The 19,752-nt window shown below is 38.1% G+C and overlaps 1 protein-coding gene across 3 annotated transcripts in view; it reads right to left on the bottom strand.

The window, feature by feature from the left end:
* Window positions 1-19,752, bottom strand: part of LOC122817133 (bactericidal permeability-increasing protein-like) — a 388,416-nt gene that overhangs the window by 152,989 nt on the left and 215,675 nt on the right. For all 3 annotated transcript variants that reach the window (XM_044090325.1, XM_044090327.1, XM_044090326.1), the window contains exon 11: window positions 11,083-11,250. In XM_044090325.1, coding sequence (XP_043946260.1) covers window positions 11,083-11,250 — 168 coding nt within the window. The remainder of the gene's footprint in view (window positions 1-11,082; window positions 11,251-19,752) is intronic.

The raw sequence follows: 19,752 nt of genomic DNA, 5'->3' as shown, positions 1-19,752 counted from the left end.
TTGAAAGTGGGCCGTTCCAGCAGCAGAGGGAGGAAGAGGAGACTTCCATTACAGGAAGGAGCAGTAGGGCGATAGAGAGCCTGATAGGAGTGCCCTAGCCAAGCACATTATTTGCAAAAGTACAACACATTATTTTCAATTCAAAGTGGTTGAATGCATTCACCAAGATTTAAGGTTGGGGGATATGAAAAACAAATTAGAATTAAGTGAGTTAAGATGGATAATTGACCTGTAGGCTGAAAAGAAACCAGGGTTAAATGACAGGATGTCAATCAAACCTTATTTAAAAACACAACGCTTATAATGTCTAAGATTAAAATATATTTATATTCTTATACATGTATATATATATATATATATATATATATATATATATATATATATATATATATATATATATATATATATATATGTATGTATATATATATATATATATATATATATATATATATATATATAAAATCTGTTTAGTAATGCAGTATTATTTTTATGTATTTTAGGTTGATATACTGCTTTAGATGCAGTGAAAAATTCCTTGTATGCTGCTTTTTTATCTTGATTACTTTAATCTAATGTAATTATTCAATAAATGATTTGAGAGTGAGTGAGTATATATAAGATTTGAATTTGATTTGTTCATGGTCTGATGAAGCATCTGTGATGTGAAAGCCCTAACCGTATTAAAGTTTTTATATTTTTCCTGCTGTGTTTCTCCCTCTTGTTCATTATATTGGAATATTTCTTCATTGGTTTAAGACTTTTATAATTTCTGTCTAGTCTAGCACACTTAGTGTACCTTGGGGAATAATATGTAAATTCTCTCTCAGTTCCATTTATTGAAATTGTGTCTTCCATGCCAAATATTTTAATAAATTTCTTTAGAACACTACCCTCTTTGTTATATTTTCCTTTTTAGGCCCTCCAGATACATCCTTATTGTTGCAAATCAAATTCTATTCCCCATGTATAAGTATTATTTCCAAATTAACAACAGGAGGAGCCAGGCAATAATGAAAATCCCAAGTCCAGGCAAAAATGAAAACAGTTCGAATCACAAATCAACTTATAGATGTAGAGACTCAACTGGATATAAAATCATAAAAAACTCCTTTATTGTAGTCGACCAGAGGTAAGCGCTTTCACAGTACAGCTTCATCAGACCATTAAACAACTACCAAAATGGCTCTGTATATAAACTAGCATAAATTAAGCAACAGCCAATAATCAAATCACTTCAATTAAGTCATAAAAGAAAACAATAAAGACCTAAAAACATAATATAATACATACATTAGTTTAGGAACTGTAAGAATTTGAAAAGACTTCTATGCTATGAGAAGAACTATAGCAATGTTTCTTCACATCCTGGCTCCACTTTACCTTGTGGCAGCTGTAGTTTTTGTGCTTTTATCACCACTATTGCATCCTTCTTTCATCCTGATTTGTGCAAGGAATTGTTTTCTATGCCTCTGCAGATTGCATGACCCCTCATGTGATATATTTGGCTGAATGTACCATCTGCCGTTCCTTCTATGTTGGCAAAACCAAGAGGGTCCTATGTGATAGGATGAGGGAACATATATATCACATTAGGAAGGGCTCTGTGCATAATGCACTTTCTAAACACGTTTTAGAGACTGGGGCGTCTCATACCTTCAGCTTCAGGGTTATTGAAACCATTAATCCTAGTATTAGGGGAGGTGATTTGTGTACACACACTGAACATAGAGAGGCCTGTTGGATCATCATGCTCCTTGCAGATTGGGGCAGGGGGTTAAATGAGAGGGCCTCTATTAAGCCCGTTTTGAAGAAAAGGAGGCTGCATAAGTAAATAGGTTCATACTGTCCTTGTTTGTTTTTTACATATGTTTTTGCATTTATTGTTGGTGTGTCCATTTTTACATAGATGCATATTTACATATGTATGTATTATATTATGTTTTTATGTCTTTATTGCTTTATTTTATGACTTAATTGAAGTGATTTGATTATTGGCTGTTGCTTAATTTATGCTAGTTTATATACAGGGCCGTCTTGGTAGTTGTTTAATGGTCTGATGAAGCTGTACTGTGAAAGCGCTTACCTCTGGTCGACTACAATAAAGGAGTTTTTTATGATTTTATATCCAGTTGACTCTCTACATCTATAAGTTGATTTGTGATTCGAACTGTTTTCATTTTTGCCTGGACTTGGGATTTTCATTATTGCCTGGCTCCTCCTGTTTTTATTTCTTCAGTTTTCAGCATATTTATTCTTATTTTAGCAACGGAGGACTTACCACCTGATTTCCACTACTACGTTTTTATTATTATTATTTCCAAATTGTTTTAAGCTTCATAATAACAGTTTTAATTAGAATATAAATACATGTCAATCTAATCTTCACTCCTTGCCATTAGCCCCTTAGTACCACAAATTTTCTGTCATTCAAATTCACATGCTCAGGTCTTTCCAAACGTGTCTACTGTAGAACTACTATTTGCACTCTGCATTTCTTAATATAATTAAATATTCCTTCCTTTTTGTCTATACCCATGAGACCATTCACATTCCAAGATAATAATGAAAGTGTTGTCATTATGGTAAGAAGTCATTGTTCCCACCTATTTTATATGGCAGCTTTTTAAATGTCTATTTCCAGCTTTTGTGTTACATCCACCCACTAATGTTTGGCAGGTTAATCCTTCATACAGTTTTTTTTCTTTTCATCAAAATTGGAACCTATGTCACATTTTATAAGACTTTTTGCTTAATAAAAACTCTCAAATAAAAAAACAACCCCCAGAACACACCCACAACCTGTTAACTTAATACAAACACACATAACTATGCACATATTCAAATAGTGAAGTTTAACACTCCTAATAGAAACATTTGTTTTGAATAGTCACTTGCTAACATAGGCATTAATTAGCCTACAATCGAGATTATCCATGCTAACACATGTTATTGCCTGTGCTTCTACTTACACTAATTGGTGTTCTTTTTTATCTTTATTCCTGTCCTAGATATGAAAATAACTTACATGCTTTCAGAAAGCATTAACTTTAGTCTTGAAGAAACCAGTGTTCTGGCTTTTTATTGCCCTATTATAAGCTAGTCTATATGGAAACATAAGAGAAAAAAATGTAGCCGTCTGCTGCAGCCTGAAAATAATTATATTCAGTGTTCTCATATTTACTTGTTTCCACTTAAAACTTGTTTTTGGATTAAGCTAAGGGTCTTAATCCAGACATTCACCTATGCAAAAGTAAGAGAAAACATATCAGCTGTACATATATTATTATCTGTGTGCTTTTACACTTCTTCTCCAACCTCAACAAGCCAGGATTACAGCCTATCAACTTAAAAATGCTTTTGCCCAGCCTGTCTTTTCTTTTTGCACTATAGTGCCTGCATTTCTTAATATGAAAAAGGAAAGAAGAAGAAGGAGAGAGAGAGAAAGAAAGAAAGAAAAAGCATCTGTTTACATTAGTAACTTTATGACATACAAGAAAAACTAAAATACTTTACTATAAAACATGAAATTCATATTGCAAAATGTTTCATAGAAATAGTATTAAGAACATAAATTGTTTTACTTACAGTTGCCTTTTTCTTTCATCTTCCCCTACCCTCAGTGTCCTTCCACACATTAATTACATGAAGTGAGGCAAATACTTTTTAGTTTGCTGTAAGGTTAACAAAGTCAACAAAAGTCCACTCTTTCCACTTTTTTATACATCTGTATTTCACAAATGCAATTGATGCTTTGCAGTCTCACATTTATTCCTACCTAGTCTTCCTTCCTTTTATGTACCCTCAAAAGGACCATACTTAGTACCTCATTACACCCCTCTCTCCAATGTGTCTACTATACATTTGCACAATTTTATACAAACAAAAAAATGTTTATTGTTGACCTATTGAACTATATCAATGTAAAATTGTTACTTAGCTTCTTTTTAATGCAACTTTAACTTTATGCATGTAACTCAACATATATGTGAATCATTTTGCTATAACTGCTATTATATCAATATTGTTTAAAATTGTACTTGTTTTAAAATGTATTACTAGAGCTTTTCTCCTCGGGTCTCCACTGAAAATGGGCCACAAGCCCAGTTGGACAAATCCGGTTAACAAATGTCAATAAATAAATAAATAATTCATTAATTTCCATGCTGCTTGTCATCTTCTTGTTCAGCTCCATCTCCTAACTCCAGATTCTGGTTCAATTCCAAGGTACTCCTGATTCTTCTAATCAACTCTTGTGCTTTTCTCTGTCTCTCAAGCATTTTCCTTTTGAACAGTGTACAAGGTTTCACTGGCAATGTCTCTCCATTTGCTTTATTAACTGAAGAATGTGAAGCAGATCTCCTTCTGTTTCATGGCCCACTCTTTGTTGGATAAACCTGTATTTCCTCCTTCACCTTTTCTGCATTAAAAACAATTACTTTAGTTCCCTAGGAAAAAATATTCTGAAGACAGCTGGATACAGCAGCTTGAATCCCACACATGCCCCTTGACCTTCCCTGATTACTAGAAAAAAAGTTTCTCTTCTGGCTGATGTACAGTGAATAGTCATTTTCTACAAACACTGTATTGTCTCCAGCTTTTAAGTATTTGCCCTTTTGCATAGTTTTGTCATGATCAACTCTTTCTACTGGTAGGTTTGCATCATTACTATTACAGGTCATGTCTGCTTTCTCATGGCCAGATTTGAAGCATACACACAGTGTGCTTTTTTCAGTTAACAGTTCCTGTTGTAGAATACCAATTCAGTTACTTATTTATGTCTTCATAAAATTGATACATTCTGTTTCTTCTAGTTTTGCTGGTGCAGCAGAAAATCTCAGCTTTTCCCTATGTGCTTTGTTCTCTAATTCTACCATTTTTTGAAATATCTCTTCCTGAGCAGTCTAATGCTCAGACAGCCTTTTCTTCATTTTGGCCTCTGATGTTTGCAGTTTTAATCAACTTAATGAACATCTGTTAAAAGCTTCATCCATTTTTTCCAACCTTTTTTCATTTGAGTTAATATACTTCTTCAGTGTTTCATTTATTTTAATCTGCTTTGAGCACATTAATGTTTATTTTTTCTTTAGATTACTGGAAGCTATGTCTTGCACCAAATACTGGAGCTTGAACTGCTTTCTGCTAAACAGCTGCAGGGATTCTTCCTAGTTAGTGTTTTGTCGTCACCTTTTCTAGTTGCTTTTCTTTTAGGCTCTCTTAGTTTCTCCTTTGCTGGGATCCAGGCAGTGTACTTACTAGCCAGTAACTAAATTTAATAAAAGTGATAGAGTTCCTGGCCCTTGTGTTTCAGGGTATCTTTTCATACTGGAAGCTGAAGTTGAGCTATAGATCCGCGTGCAGCCATCTTGGAAAGCCTCACACACAAAGCATTGAAACAAGTGCTTCAGTCCTAGGAATTTACTTCTGTACTGGCATTCAGAAATGCACAGTGTTTAAGGCTATGAGTCATGTTTAGTATTAAAAGCACTGAAATATTCAAAGTATTTATGTTATCATCAGATCACATGATAGGATCAGTGCTGGTGTTGTTTGTTTTCCCTGGGACAGTACCAGTGCTTCCACCCAACTACCCTTATAAAGTCCAAGACACTTGAGGCCTACAACACATTTAAGAATGTGCTGAGGCTGGTCATTCAGAATGCTTCTTTCTGGGCTGCATTCCTCTTTGGGAAGAAGCTAGAGGACACAGTGGAAGACATTTCAATAAGGAAATTAATAGGTGATCCCTATGTTGCCACCTTGTGTCTCCTCTATGTCTTCTTTTAGGCCACCACAGTTCTCCAAGGAGAAGCTTTTCACAAGTTGAGAAGAACACCTAGCACTACACAGTTTTGGCAATCTAGTCTCTAGATATGAAGTCTCACAAGAAGCATAGTCCATAGACAGTACACTATTCCTTTCTTCCTTTTAGTTCTGCCCAAGAGATGACAGGTCTTTGAGTTTGCCCCAATTAACAGAAGTATAACCAAGGACTGGTTGTTTCTGGATGTGATCTCTGAGCTTTTATGCTCTTCTACAGAAGCAGGTCTGGAAGGTTCAGATAGTCTCCATAGAACTCGTCAGATGCGGCCATAGGTTAGCTAAGGTAGAGGATGAATCAGACTGGAACTCTATAGCGGTAAAGTGTGCATTACTCATGCAAAGCATCCAGAGTAGTTTAGACAAGGACCAGAACAACAACAGTAATGCAATTAAGTAGAAAGCAAATGATTTCATGAAATCTTCACCAATAACAGCAGCAGAACTTATGAACAGTAACTTTAAACAGCAAAGCCATCTATATGTTACATGTGATTTGTTACAACAGAATAAATGAATGCCAGGTGAAGTAACAAAAGTATAACTCTGAACAGTGACAGATGATAGCTCAGATAATAACCTGTAACAGACTCATATGAATTTACAATACTCAAGACAGTGTAGCATTTACAAAGTACAGGTAACAGAATCATGAAGCAGTTTAAATATTGTATTAGTATTTATTTGAGCTGGTGACTTTCCAATTCTGTAGCAACGGATATGTCAAAAGGTGTGTCCCAAACTCTGGGATGGTCACAATATGGAACCTGCAGAACTCTATACTTACTATATTTTGCACAGGAGAGGTAGTGCTGCTGGACGATTTTACCATACCATCCTTGTAACCTTAAGTCTAATGGTCACTGTAGGGGCACATGCAATAAAAGAAGCATGCAAAATAAGGGTTGCGTTATGAGGAACATGAGATAAAAATACAGTACCATGTGAACAGATTTAAAGAGAGAAAAAGAAACAAATTACACACATCGACTTAGGAACATGAGATAAAAATACAGTACCGTGTGAACAGATTTACAGAGAGAGAAAAAGAAACAAATTACACACATCGACTTAGGAACATGAGATAAAAATACAGTACCGTGTGAACAGATTTAGAGAGAGAAAAAGAAACAAATTACACACATCGACTTAGGAACATGAGATACAAATACAGTACTGTGTGAACAGATTTACAGAGAGAGAAAAAGAAACAAATTACACACATCGACTTAGGAACATGAGATACAAATACAGTACCATGTGAACAGATTTAGAGAGAGAGAAAAAGAAACAAATTACACACATCGACTTAGTCAGATGGACAGTGCTTAACAGCACTAATGTGCATTAATGTACTATTGGCTAAAGACATCCAAACAAAGAAAGGGATGCAAATTGGTAAATTACAAAATTTCAGCCAGATTCACAAAACCAAAAGTAAAGTGTTCCAGTTTGGGCTCAGATCCTAAATTTCCATTTTTTAAGTTTGCTGTGGCAGTTTTACTCGCCTCCTGTTTTGTGGTGACTCTCCTTGCTGTCAAAGTCTTTCCCTTCTGACCATTTGACTTACCCCCTTCTGACCACTTGACTTGCCCTCTATCTTGGAACCATGAACCTTGAACCAGAGCTGGTAGAACCAATGTGCATCACTGGAGGGGAGGATAAAAGTATTTTAAAAAAGCACCCTGGTGTAGTATCATTTGCAATGTCACATACTTTTTTCTGTTATGCTGTATCGATCTTCTAAGGGGGTGGGTGTGCAATGGCCTGAGGTGCGTGCAAATGCGTACTTTGGTGTATGCAATGCAAACATGCACCCTCCATCCCTTATATATATCTATAAATGTATGACTTCCTCATCTAAACCCAAAAGTGATACCTGCATGACAGTACCTGATCCCTTCAGGGGGTGACACAGCATACATGCACTCATCCAACATTCCTCAAAGCTGACCATTTGACCTCCCAGGATCCTGGGCCACAAGCAGGATAGATGGATGTTTTACCTGTGGGCAAGCCCTAACCTCTGATGTAAAAATATAGTATTTATAATAAATATGGATTCTGCTGCCGAATGTTTCTTTGATGCCTTAGTCTCTATATTTTATTTATTTTATTTTACATTTGTTGACCGGTATAGTCTAACTGGATACATGTCCATTTTCAGTAGAGTCCCAGGGTGATAAGCTCCAAGAGATTACCATACTACAGACATTCTGGTACTAGTTGTTATGCAGATAAATACTACAAATTTCAACAGTTCAGAAATTTTCAGTTTATACAAAATCTTGTTGCAAGCATTAGATAAGATATTTTAGACTTTATATACAAAATACTTTACTAGTAACTAGTAACTAGTTGTTATACAGATACATACTTCAAGTTTCAACAGTTCAAAAATTATCACTGTTTAAACAAATCTTGTTGCAAGTCTTAGGTAAGACGTTGTAGATTTTATATACAGAAGACTTTAACTAGGTATGTTAAATTATCTCTATTAGGATAAGATATATTTTTACCAAGGAATAGGCCTTGGTAGTGAAAGACTCCGACAGAGCAGGTATTAGGTTTTTAGTGAAGGTAACAGGGATATAGGATGAGGTTAGTCTGGATTTGTACAGGGACATAACCAATGGCTTTTAAGATAGAGTTTCAGATTGTGCTTAAAGTGTAAAAGAAGACAGTGATGTAAGTTCATGAGGGAGTTGGTTCCAATATATTCCAACTGCATTAGAGTTCAGAGCATCTCCTGCCATTTTGTTAGATTTACATGTTGATACAAGTAGTTTATTAGATGTGCTCAAAGTCATAGGGTTTTTATATTGGGTAATGAGACTAGAAAGTATTGGGGTATTGGTAGGTTGGAAGAGGGTCTAGTGGGCAATGGTGAGTTGGTTAAAGTGAATCTGATTCTGAAGCTCTAACCAACCTAACTGTTTCAGGTTATAGCAGTGATGGGTCCTGAAGGAGGAAGCAGTAACAAATCTGGCAAAGCTGTTATATGAGTTGGCTAGCTTGTTAAGGTTATTTTTTGACAAGTTAGTATATATTGTAGAAGCATAGAGAAGTGTGGAGATAAGGTGGGAATGGGCAATAGTGGTTCTGGCTAGTGGGGAGAGAAAGGTTTAATACAGGTTGTTATCAATGGTTACCCCTAAAAGTTTAGTTGTTGGATCAGGAGATATGAGTATACCATTGTTGGATAAGACTGAAACGTTTATTGGGAGTGACCTACGGGTAGGAGTGAAGAGGAGGAGTTGTTTTTTGGGCGGGGGGGTTCAAGAGGAGGCAACGTTGTAGAAACCAGTTTTCTGTTGTATTAAACACTGGGACTGAGATTTAGCGGAGCAGATTATTGTCGAATCATCTGTGTACTGTACACACTTAGCTGAAGGGAATAGCTAGGTTAAGGTCATTGATAAATAATGAGAAAAGAAGGGGGACCAATATGGAGCCCTGAGGAACACCTAGGGTGACAGGGAAATGGGATGATAGGTTGTTGTCGCATAGCACTGCCTGTTGTCTATTGTCCAGGTAGGACTGGAACAATTTTACAGTCATTGTATCCAGAGAAAAGGATTTTAGTATATTAATAAGTAGATGGTGGTTGACCATGTTGAATGCTTTTGAAAGGTCGATGAAAAGTGCTGAAGAGAGAAGATTGTTATTACGGTTATTATTGATGCTGTCAGTGAAGGATAGGAGTGCAGTTGTCATACTGTGGAAAGGCCTGAAGCCATGTTGACATTTGGCCAGTAAATTGTTCTGAAGTAGATGGTCTAGTAACTGTCTATGGAAACACCTTTCCATTATTTTAGCTAATGGGGAGAGTAATGCTATAAGACGATAGAATATTCTATGGAGTTTACACCCTTGTGTAGGGGGATAATGTGGGAGATTTTCCAGATGGCGGGAATAGTACTTTCTTGTATGGTTCTATTTATCAACAGTGATACAGGATATGCTATAGCTTTGGCTGCCTTTTGCAGATATTCAGCAGGTAGCTGGTCAGCTGACGGGGTGGTAGGTTTTAGCTTATGTAAAAGGTTGCAGATGAGGGAAGTTGGGACAGGTAGCAGGTTTAGAGTTGGAAGACAGTTAGTAGTAAAGATTGGAAGGGCAGAGCTATCAGCTGTTAGTTGATTAGCAAGTGTTTGGATGGTCTCTGTGAATAAGGTATTAAAACATTAGCAGTTTGCTTTGGATTGTCGGGATTTGCTCCTATAGGGGTGGTGTTGTGGACTGGCCTGATCAAAGTAGTCTGTTTATGCTAGCCCAAAACTTTTGTGGATTATTTTGGTTGGTTTATTGGAGGTGGCAGTAAAAGTTTTTTTTATCTTCAAGTATTGCTTTCTTTGTCTCATTTCTTTTTGCCTGAATTGGTGTTAGTCTATGGGGGTTTTAGTTGTTCTCCATAGTGCCCAAACTTTATTTCTGTGTTGAATTTTTGGCCTGGTTTTCTTTGTAAGGCATGGAGCGGGTTTAGATTTAATTTTGATGGAACGGTTTGGTGCTTGGTGGTCAAGGATTGTTAAGAATTTTGAGTTAAAATAGTTTACTGCTTTGTCAAGTGGGAGGTATTTTATGGGTGACCAATCACATTCTTTTAGTTCAGTTTGGAAGTTATCGGGGTTAAAATATTTGTTGCTTCTTATTGTTCTATATATGGTTGAGTTGTGTAAGCTAGACCTTTGCCTGATTATAAATGGTCACTTACATCGTCAGGGAGGGTCCCTACATTGTAGAGTTGTTGGTGATTGTTTATAAGAATCCAGTCTAGGATAGATTCTTTATTGTTGGGTTTATTAATTCTGGTTGGGGAGTTGATTGTTTGTGAGAAACCATGAAGGTTAATATGGGAAGTTGGTGTTTCAGTAGAGCAGTCCTTCCAGTCTACATTAAAGTCTTGAAGAATTATTGTTTCTTGGGGAAATTTTGAGGAGAACTCAGCAAGGATACCTTCCAGAGTGCTGATGTTGTTACCAGGGGGCAAGTAGACACATATTATATATAGGGATTTGCTAGGATTAAGGTGAAGTTCAGTGCTATGATTTCTACATTGTTTTCTGAGGGGGAACTGGAATCTAGTATAGATATTTGTAGCCCTTCTTTATAAAGAATAGCAACTACCCCTCCTTTTTTTGCTTTGCGGTGTTGTCTCAAGATGTTGTACCCTGTAGGTAATCTGCATGGAGACAGCAACTGTAAATACACACAACTCAACTTTCTTAACGCTAAAATAGTTAACATAATAAGCATTCTTACCAAACCCAGTATGAAGAGCGGTGCTAGAGATGCATTTGGAAGGATGACCAACATCTTGATCTCTCCTGTTACCACAACAGTCAAGTTGTCTGGCTGTGATGTGAGAACAGGTTGCTTGCTGGCAGACAGGTGCATTACCATGGACATATTGGGGTAAAGCTTTTCGATCTGGAGAAAGAAAATGTAATTAATGTTTCTACTAGATACTCATCTGTTTACATTCCATAAACACATATATAATTGTTTATTTCTGATAACTTGAAATTGGAGTTACTGTGCTTTATTGCACTGTGCTAAACTTGAATTGAAGCACTTCTTTCATTTTTACCATTTGTTCTATTAGCTCATTTTACCTTTAGTCTTCACAAGTGGCCACATATTGGTAAATTACTTAGTTCTGTTATTATATTAGATGATTTTGAGGGGCACTGCTACTCCTACAAGAGAATTCTAGAATGTCTTTGATAGAAACAGGAGGGTCCCGTACTGTCCAGAATCCTTAACCTCACATTTCTGGAATTTCACTAATTTAAATACAGAGTGTTTGACAGAAAGATAGAACTTAAGTAAGATAAATTGATTATTCCTGTTTCAAGTGTATTATAATATTTACCCTGTACCACACTGCTCACACCTGCACCTAGGGAATCCTCACTTAAACGGATGCAGCTGTGACTTCAGTTCCTACCGAGTCCACCATAGACAACAAAACCCACCTCCACAAGCTTTACTTGCAGAGTTTAACAAAGCAGGAACTCTGCTGAATTAGACTGAACATGCTATGTCACTTCTAAGAACGTTGCTAAGTTCAGTACTGACAGCTGCCAAATACACACTGCCAAAAATGCATGAAAAGTGCAACAGTTAAGACTTGTAGCATACATAACAAATATTCCTTTGAACCGAGGCAGCAAATTCCCAATCCCTTATATAATGGGAATTTTCTAAATCTTGACTTAATCTAGGCAATACTATTATTTCTTCATAAGATCATAGGACGTTACTAGACTAATGGTCCCAGGGCCCTTACAAGGCTAGCCAAGTTCAACCCATGTTTCCAAGGGTGTCTGGTTCAAGCAGACACTAAAATCATCACCTACTACCCCGTCCAAGAGGGACACAGGTGGAACCCCTGGGGTGAATTTCCGGTTACCCATCCAGTCATCCAAATTGTGCTTAAATAGGGCCAATGTGGGGCTTCTTTGCTTAACATGAATAGGAAGCTTGTTCCAAAGGTTGGGTAACCTCTGTGAGACAAATTTGTCTCTCCAGCAAATTCTGGTCACATACCAGGTTAAGATCCTTTGAACAAGTGATTCATGTGCCAATTGACTTGCGAATGTGCAATATTTCTATCAAAGCTGGGTCAGAGATTGCTCTACATGCAAGGCACAGGTTGCCTCTGAGCAGTCTGTATGACACAGAGTAAAGTGACAATGATTTCAGTTTGTCCGCATAAGACAGATCTTGAAGACCCTGAATTTTCTTTGTAAGGAACCTTTGTGGTCTCTCTAATTGCTGCACGTTTTTTTAAAGGAACATACCAAAGGGAGAGTTGTACTCGATTATTGGCCTGATGAGGGAAGAGTACAGGGGGGTTATAACCTTTTTTTTATCTGGAGGCAATGCCCTTACTTATGAGATGAGGAATATAAAATAACCTTCTTACCACTGTGGAGACATGGTGATCGAAGTTGAGGTTGCTGTCAACCTGTGTCACCAGATCTCTCACCACTGACTGTGTGCTTAGGGTATTGACATTGATGTGGTAGTTTGCAGGAACATTACCCTTGCCGAAGGGGATGATAATGCATTTTTTTTTGCATTAAGTTTAAGATTATGACTTTGGCACCAGTCATTAATCTGCATAAGGCCTTCTTGCAGGATGTTGACATCGCTAGGGGATTCAATGATTGCTCTCAGTTTACAGTCATCAGCAAACTTTGTCAGCCACAGTCCTTCAGTTTTAGCCTGCACTTTGGAGAAGTAGATTCCAAATAGTAGGGGTCCCAGAACCTATTCCTGTGGAACACCACTGGTTATGGGTCTGCTGGAGGAGGTGGAGTCCTCTATTTTGACCGTATGAGTTCTAACAGTGAGCCAGTTTGCAACCCGCCTTACAATATATGGGTTGATACCCATCTGGGTGAGTATATCAATGATGCCTGAGTGGGGAACTGTGTCAGAGGCCTTGGCTAAGTCTTGACAAAGCTAAAATGGGAGGGGTTGAGCATTTGGAGATTTTCTATATCTTTGTTAATAAGGTCCATGATGATTCATTCCATGGCCTTGCAGATAAGGCTGGTTAGGCTAGTTTTCATATGTTTGTGCGAACAACATTCTGTCGGCTGCAATGTGCCGAAAATCAGAATGTCGAGCGCAGAAACATTTGTGAACCAGATAGTCAACTACACTTATGTGAATGCACTACTGCATTCGCATAAGTGTAAGTTGACTATCTGCATGGAGATCGTGGTACAGTGGGGAGTGGAAATTCATCCACATCCCCACTGTAGTGCGATCTTGGAGTTAGAATATATAAGTAGGGAGAGTGTGGGGGATGCAGACCCCACATGGGGGGTGCAGGGGGGCTTGCCCCCAGGCAAAAATGTGATTTGTCGTATAGGAGTCTGATTTACATCAGCTCATATATGGCTATCACGTGGTGGTTTTGAGAACAAAGTCGAGTCAAATGCGTTGAGCATTTGGTTCGACATTGTCACCGTTCATTGTTTTTCATTTCGGTATTACTATTCATTTTTTCAAACAGAAAATGTTTTTCCATTCAAAGAAACAATAGTAAACCGGTTAGGCTAATGGGTCTATAGTTCCTGGGGTCTGTGGATGCACCCCCTTTGTGCAAATGGATGATAGTAGCTGTTTTCCATTCCACTGGGATGAAGCCAGTGATTAGTCTGTGATTGAAAAGTGTGCTCAATGGTGATGCTCATTTCTGTTTTAACCCATGTAGGACACAGCTCAGGATACTGTCTGGTCCCATAGAGACTGTGTTTTTGGTCTTGGAGAGGGGGACAGGTGTTTGGGATGCTTTGAGGTATATGTGGTGGGGACAGGGGAGTGAAGTTTTCATTGAACCTGTCAGCCAGCAGGTTTGCTATATTCACAGGTTTTATATATGTAATACCATTAACTACGAGTTCAGCACATATCTGGCCCTTACCTTTGAGGTTACTTATGTAATTAAAGAATGCCTTGTGGTTATCCTTAGTTAGGGAAGCTAATTTGGATTCATTGTTAGCTTTGGAGGACTTCACTAGGAATCTTATTTGATTGTTTAAGTTGAGGAGGGAGTGCTTCCAGTTTTGAGTCCATTTCTTCCTGCTCTTAGACAGCAATTTCTTTCTTCTGTTATATAGTTTATTAATGGCAGTTGTCCATGAGGCAGGTTTGATTTTTCCTCGAAGATCCTGCTTTATTTCTATCAGGTATGACAGAGTCAATACAATTGAACAGGTGCTTGTATAAAGCATTGGTGTATAACTCAACACTGGTGCCTGTTCCATCAGTGGAGGGAGGGGCTATAAAGCTATTTATGCTGTCACGTAAAAGGTTGCAATTGGCCTTGGAGAAGTTTTTTAGTCTAGTTGTTGCTAAGGGGGGATCTTGTTTTATAGTTACTTCTAGCGAGAATGACTTGTGGTCAGATCTCACCAGGGATGGCCATACACTGGGGGTGGTACAGCTTTCTCCCATGTTGGTGAGCACCAGGTCCAGGATGTTTGAGCCCCTTGTGGGTGTGTCAACCAGCTGGTCCAGGGCATTGGAGTTAACGAAGTCCAGGAACCTTTGGACAAGTGAGTTAGAACACGTATAATTTACCCAGTCTATGGATGGGTAATTAAAGTAAACCAAAACCAGGGTGTTAGGTTGTATCTTGATTGACTCAAGTAGATCCAAGTAGGCTGAGTGGATGTCCTGATTCATGGATGGGGTCATATAGCTGGCAATGACCTGAAGAGTGGTCTTACCTACAGTCATTTGCACCTGAAGTAATTCAAAGGAATCATGCTGTTTAACCAGTCTAGAGGTGTATTTGTCTAATGAATATTGATACACCACCTGCTTTAGTTCTCATGCCTTCAGTTTGTGGTCTGAACACGTGGAAGGAAATGTAACCTGGTATAACTGGGGTGCTCTCCGCAGCCTTAAACCACATCTCAGTGACTGCACAAATGCCAGTATCTTCCAGGGTGAGGACAGCTTCCAGTGAGTGCAGTTTCTGATTTAGACTCCTAGCATTTAGCAGCATAACCTTGTGGTTGTTTTTAGCGGATATTTTTATACTGGTAATTTTGTTCTTGTGACATTGCCTAAAAAAGGCACTATGGGGATGGCAAGAGCCTTAGCCAGCTACCAAAATCACAGGGGTGACAGATGAAGACCATCTATGGCAAAACATTGAGGTCTGTCAGCCAAATCATCCCAGGCTGACAGATACTGGATACCCTTTGAATGACACCAGAAACTAAGCCAATTGTTGCAGTCAATCATTTTTTGTTTGTATTGAGGTTATCATCCTAGGTGAAGGTAAAATGCTGCTTAAGGCTATGGACATACCTGCCTGAGACACATAATCTGAGAGCTCAGTCATATCTCTCTTCATATAGTCCAGTGAGGTATGTCACAAGTCATTCACACCAACGTGGACTATGACAAAGTCATAAAAGTGCCTGTTGTTGACAGACTTGAGTGGGTGTATGATGTGGTGGATCCTGGCACCTGACAGGCAGCTGACTTTGACCTTTTCATATTCCAACCTGGTGAGAAGACTATCTGTGTGTCTCACAACTGAGTCGCCGATGACTAAGATGCTTGTTTTTGTGTTATGCCATAGGGGCTTGACTTGTGAGACATTGGTGTATGATATATTATGTGTACTATGTTCTGTAGAGGATATATTATGTGAAGCGTGCTTGTGTTTGTGTTTTGAATAATTACAATGAACATACAACTACTATTTGAACATCTAACCAAGAACTGGCATTGCTCCTGAACCAAACCTGACGGACAAGATATCTATAACCCTCTCGACACCCTGTCCACTCCTTACCTCATTTTCTCTCCTCAGTGTTTATTACTACTCAAAAATATATATATATATTGACTCAAGTAGATCGAGTGGATGTCCTAATTCATGGATGGGGTTCTATAGCTTGCAATGACCTGAAGAGGGGTCTTACCTACAGTCAGTTGCACCTGAAGTAATTCAAAAGAATAATTATTTAATATGTACACAGTACTAATTTTATTTTTCTCGCAGTGATCACTGAAATGCTTGTGTTTTTCTTTTTTGAACCTGTTTCTACTAGAAAACAGTACTGAATACTACTTCGTACGGACTAACTAGAAGATATGTATTCTGCATCTTACTGTATGTATACTGCTGTACTGTCTAATTACTATATTTTGCTTATATTTCTGTGGAGCTTTTCTCCCCGGGCCTCTGCTGGAAAATGGGCTTCTGGCCCAGTTGTACTTTTCCGGTAAACAAATGTAAATAAATAAATAAATACATAAATAAATTCCACACAGCAGAATAGGAGGAGGTGTATTGTTACTTAACAGAAGTAACATCAGCAATAGAAAGGTTGTTGTTTTACCTAATATTACACCATAGCTAAACTGTCTAGTTTTATGAATATGTGATACCTCAGTCGCTTACAGTTTGAATCAGTCTCTTCTATTAACCCACTCCTATCTGTCAGACATACGTATTGCAGCCCTGATCACAAAAGCAGTATCAAAATAATTTCCGTATCAGCATTCAGAAATGTTGTTACATCATACAAGCTTGAATTTGCTTCCAGAAAATTAAACCCTTCAATGGAAAGCCAAAGCCATCTTTCTTCTCTTTAATGCAGTTAGTGAACTAGTCTTTTCTCATCTAGCCACAGAATTCACCAGACAATACAGCTACTTGGGAACACTATCCTTCACTGGTGCTACTTCCCCATCAGATAACAGGCACCATTTGCTGACTGATCACTGCTTGGTGACCATTTCCTCACATAAGAAGTCTCTTTCACCAAAAGCCAGCATTCCAAAGGTAAAATATTTTCATCCTGACCTTTCCATCAGGAATTTGAAGTCTAGCTATGGAATATGTTAGCATGTACTGTGACTGACTAGCTCTCATATTGCCATCTGACTACAGTACAGCTGTAGAGAATTTCAGAGTTATGCTGCCTCTCTGAGAAGATTTTATCCCTGTAGGAATAAGAGAGTAAATGCTAAGCCAGATCCATGGATAAAAAGAGAACTACCTTGTCTGTTGGCTCTTGCAAAGTACGAAACACATCCTCTTACTCTGATCCTGAGCTCTATTTTATTTAAAGAACCAGTGCAAAAACATTAACAAATAAATCAAAAGCACTACTATTGAAAAAGTTACAAGATTCTGTTAGTCAGTTCTAAGAGGTCCTGAATAACAGACGTCTAGTTGGAAGGGCAGGATCTCCCCATTGTTTCTGTAAAGCCAGTAACGGAGCTTGTTTCACCAAACCTTGTACTATAATTTAGTTATTTGTTAGGTATTACACAGATTCAGCTCTGGACTGCTTCATGTCTGCAAAGTATTTTTTACTTTTCAACAGACTTCCAAATTACAAAAGTTTCTCATTCCAAAGTTAGTCTTTGGCTATGTGACATACCCAGCTATGGGTGGTGGTGGACCTGATGCCATGGGCAAGTTGAACCTTTATAGCCATCTCAGCTTTGTGGCATAGTGAGATGAAGCCCTGACTATGACTTAGTGACCAAGATCAATTAGTGGCTTCAGTGCTGGAGGCACACAGTGGAGGACGGTGTGAGTGAGTGGCTGACATCAGCTCATTCATCCAATGCCAGTACCTGATGGTGAACAGGGACATGCATGTATGGGCTGCAGATGTGCACCTGGAACTGTCAGGACATATTTGTGTGGTAGCCATCATGCGGTGTGCAAGAGAATGTTCGTAGACAGACACACACACACACACACACACACACACACACACACACACACACACACACACACACACACACACACACACACACACACACACACACACACACACACACACACACACACAAAGGAGTAGCAGAAACACATGTATGTGAACCCACATATCATCATCTGAGGGAGGGGTTAGGGCCATATCAGCAAAATCCCAATGGTTGCATGGTTGATGGTCTTCCACAACTGGCTTCTGCCTTATGGGGGGGTGGATGGACTAATTAATCAATCACAGGGGGCTGATGCCAGACCGAACGTTGGGGGGCAACATACAAAAAAGTATAGCAATTCCATTAAGGCACAACATCAATATTTCACTTTCTTTCACATTCCTGGACTTCTGGAAGGTAGTTAATATACTACTTCTTTCAAAGTCTGACTCACATAATCATTCTGGTTTCCAGTGTTATTTCTGACCAAGATACTGCTAAAAGGTTGCATTCATGTGACTAAAAGTGTACACAGATGATGGCCTGCTTTCTAGCCAGCAATGTGAATTTAGGAAAAGTCATAATACTATCAATGCATATTGCATCCAGACTGACAACCTATTTCAAATAGTGTAACCTGGTAGCTCATAAGTAGTTTCTACTGACCTCTACATGGCTTTTAATTCAGGTGATCATAGGCCTCTGATTAAAGGATTGTTACACTTTGTCCTTAGCCCACCTACCCTTAACTGTTTTTCTGACTGTGGTTAAAACAGCTGCTTCATGGTAATTCCAAAAGAAATAGATGCGGTTACTGGGTGTACACTCAGTATTCTCCTCAGAGCTTAGTAAAACAAAAAGAATACAAACTGTCATGGCTGAAGCAAAACTAGTTTAATAGAACAATAAAAAACAATGAGCACTTTCACGATCAACCAGATCGGTTCCTCAGACTAAAATAAATCAACTGTCACTTAAAATTTAAACTTTGGAGCACCAACCAAAAAGTAGAATCAATTAACAAATTAGGTAAAGGCAGTTTATCCATTACAAAATACATCTCATTAAAAAATGCAGGAATGCATAACATATAAGCAATATACCAATACTTAAAACATTATACAAAAAATATACCTGTAATTCGTACTGGCAATTTATATCTATGTAAAAATCCTGTTGTTTATTATGCACTTCTAGTGTTTAAGTGGTTTAGCTTTCAAAAAGGGTTTAAGGGACACCATTTAATTGAGTCATGGATATTTATCTGCATTAAGCTGTATGATCCATCTTTGTTCTATCTCCTCAGTCCTATTCTTCAGGTCACCCCCCAATGTTCTTAGCCACCTTTTCCAGAACCAGGAATTTAAAACATGGTGAATACCCTCAGCTTCAACATGTTTGGCTAAGGCACTTGTTTCCTTCTTATTAGCTATGTCCCTCATATGTTCTAAAATCCGCTTCTTAAGCAATCTGTTGGTTTTACCTATGTAAAAAACTTTACAGAATTGGCAAAAACTAAGGTATACCACATTCCTTGTCCTACAGTCCGAATAAAAATCCACTTCTAGTCTAAGATTCTGTTCAGGACATTGGAAAACAGACCCTGAGAAAATATATCTGCACGCTGTACAATTTTTACATGGGTATGTCCCTATTCTATTGGATAGTTTGCTAGGTTTATTACCTGATGTTTTATAACATAGTTGTCTTTTAAGTGATTTTCCA

This window comes from Protopterus annectens, chromosome 12.part0 (assembly GCF_019279795.1).
Source record: "Protopterus annectens isolate FY-2018-M chromosome 12.part0, PAN1.0, whole genome shotgun sequence".
Lineage (NCBI taxonomy): Eukaryota > Metazoa > Chordata > Ceratodontiformes > Protopteridae > Protopterus > Protopterus annectens.
Note: the sequence above shows the minus strand (reverse complement) of the source record. Positions and strands in the feature narration are given on the sequence as shown.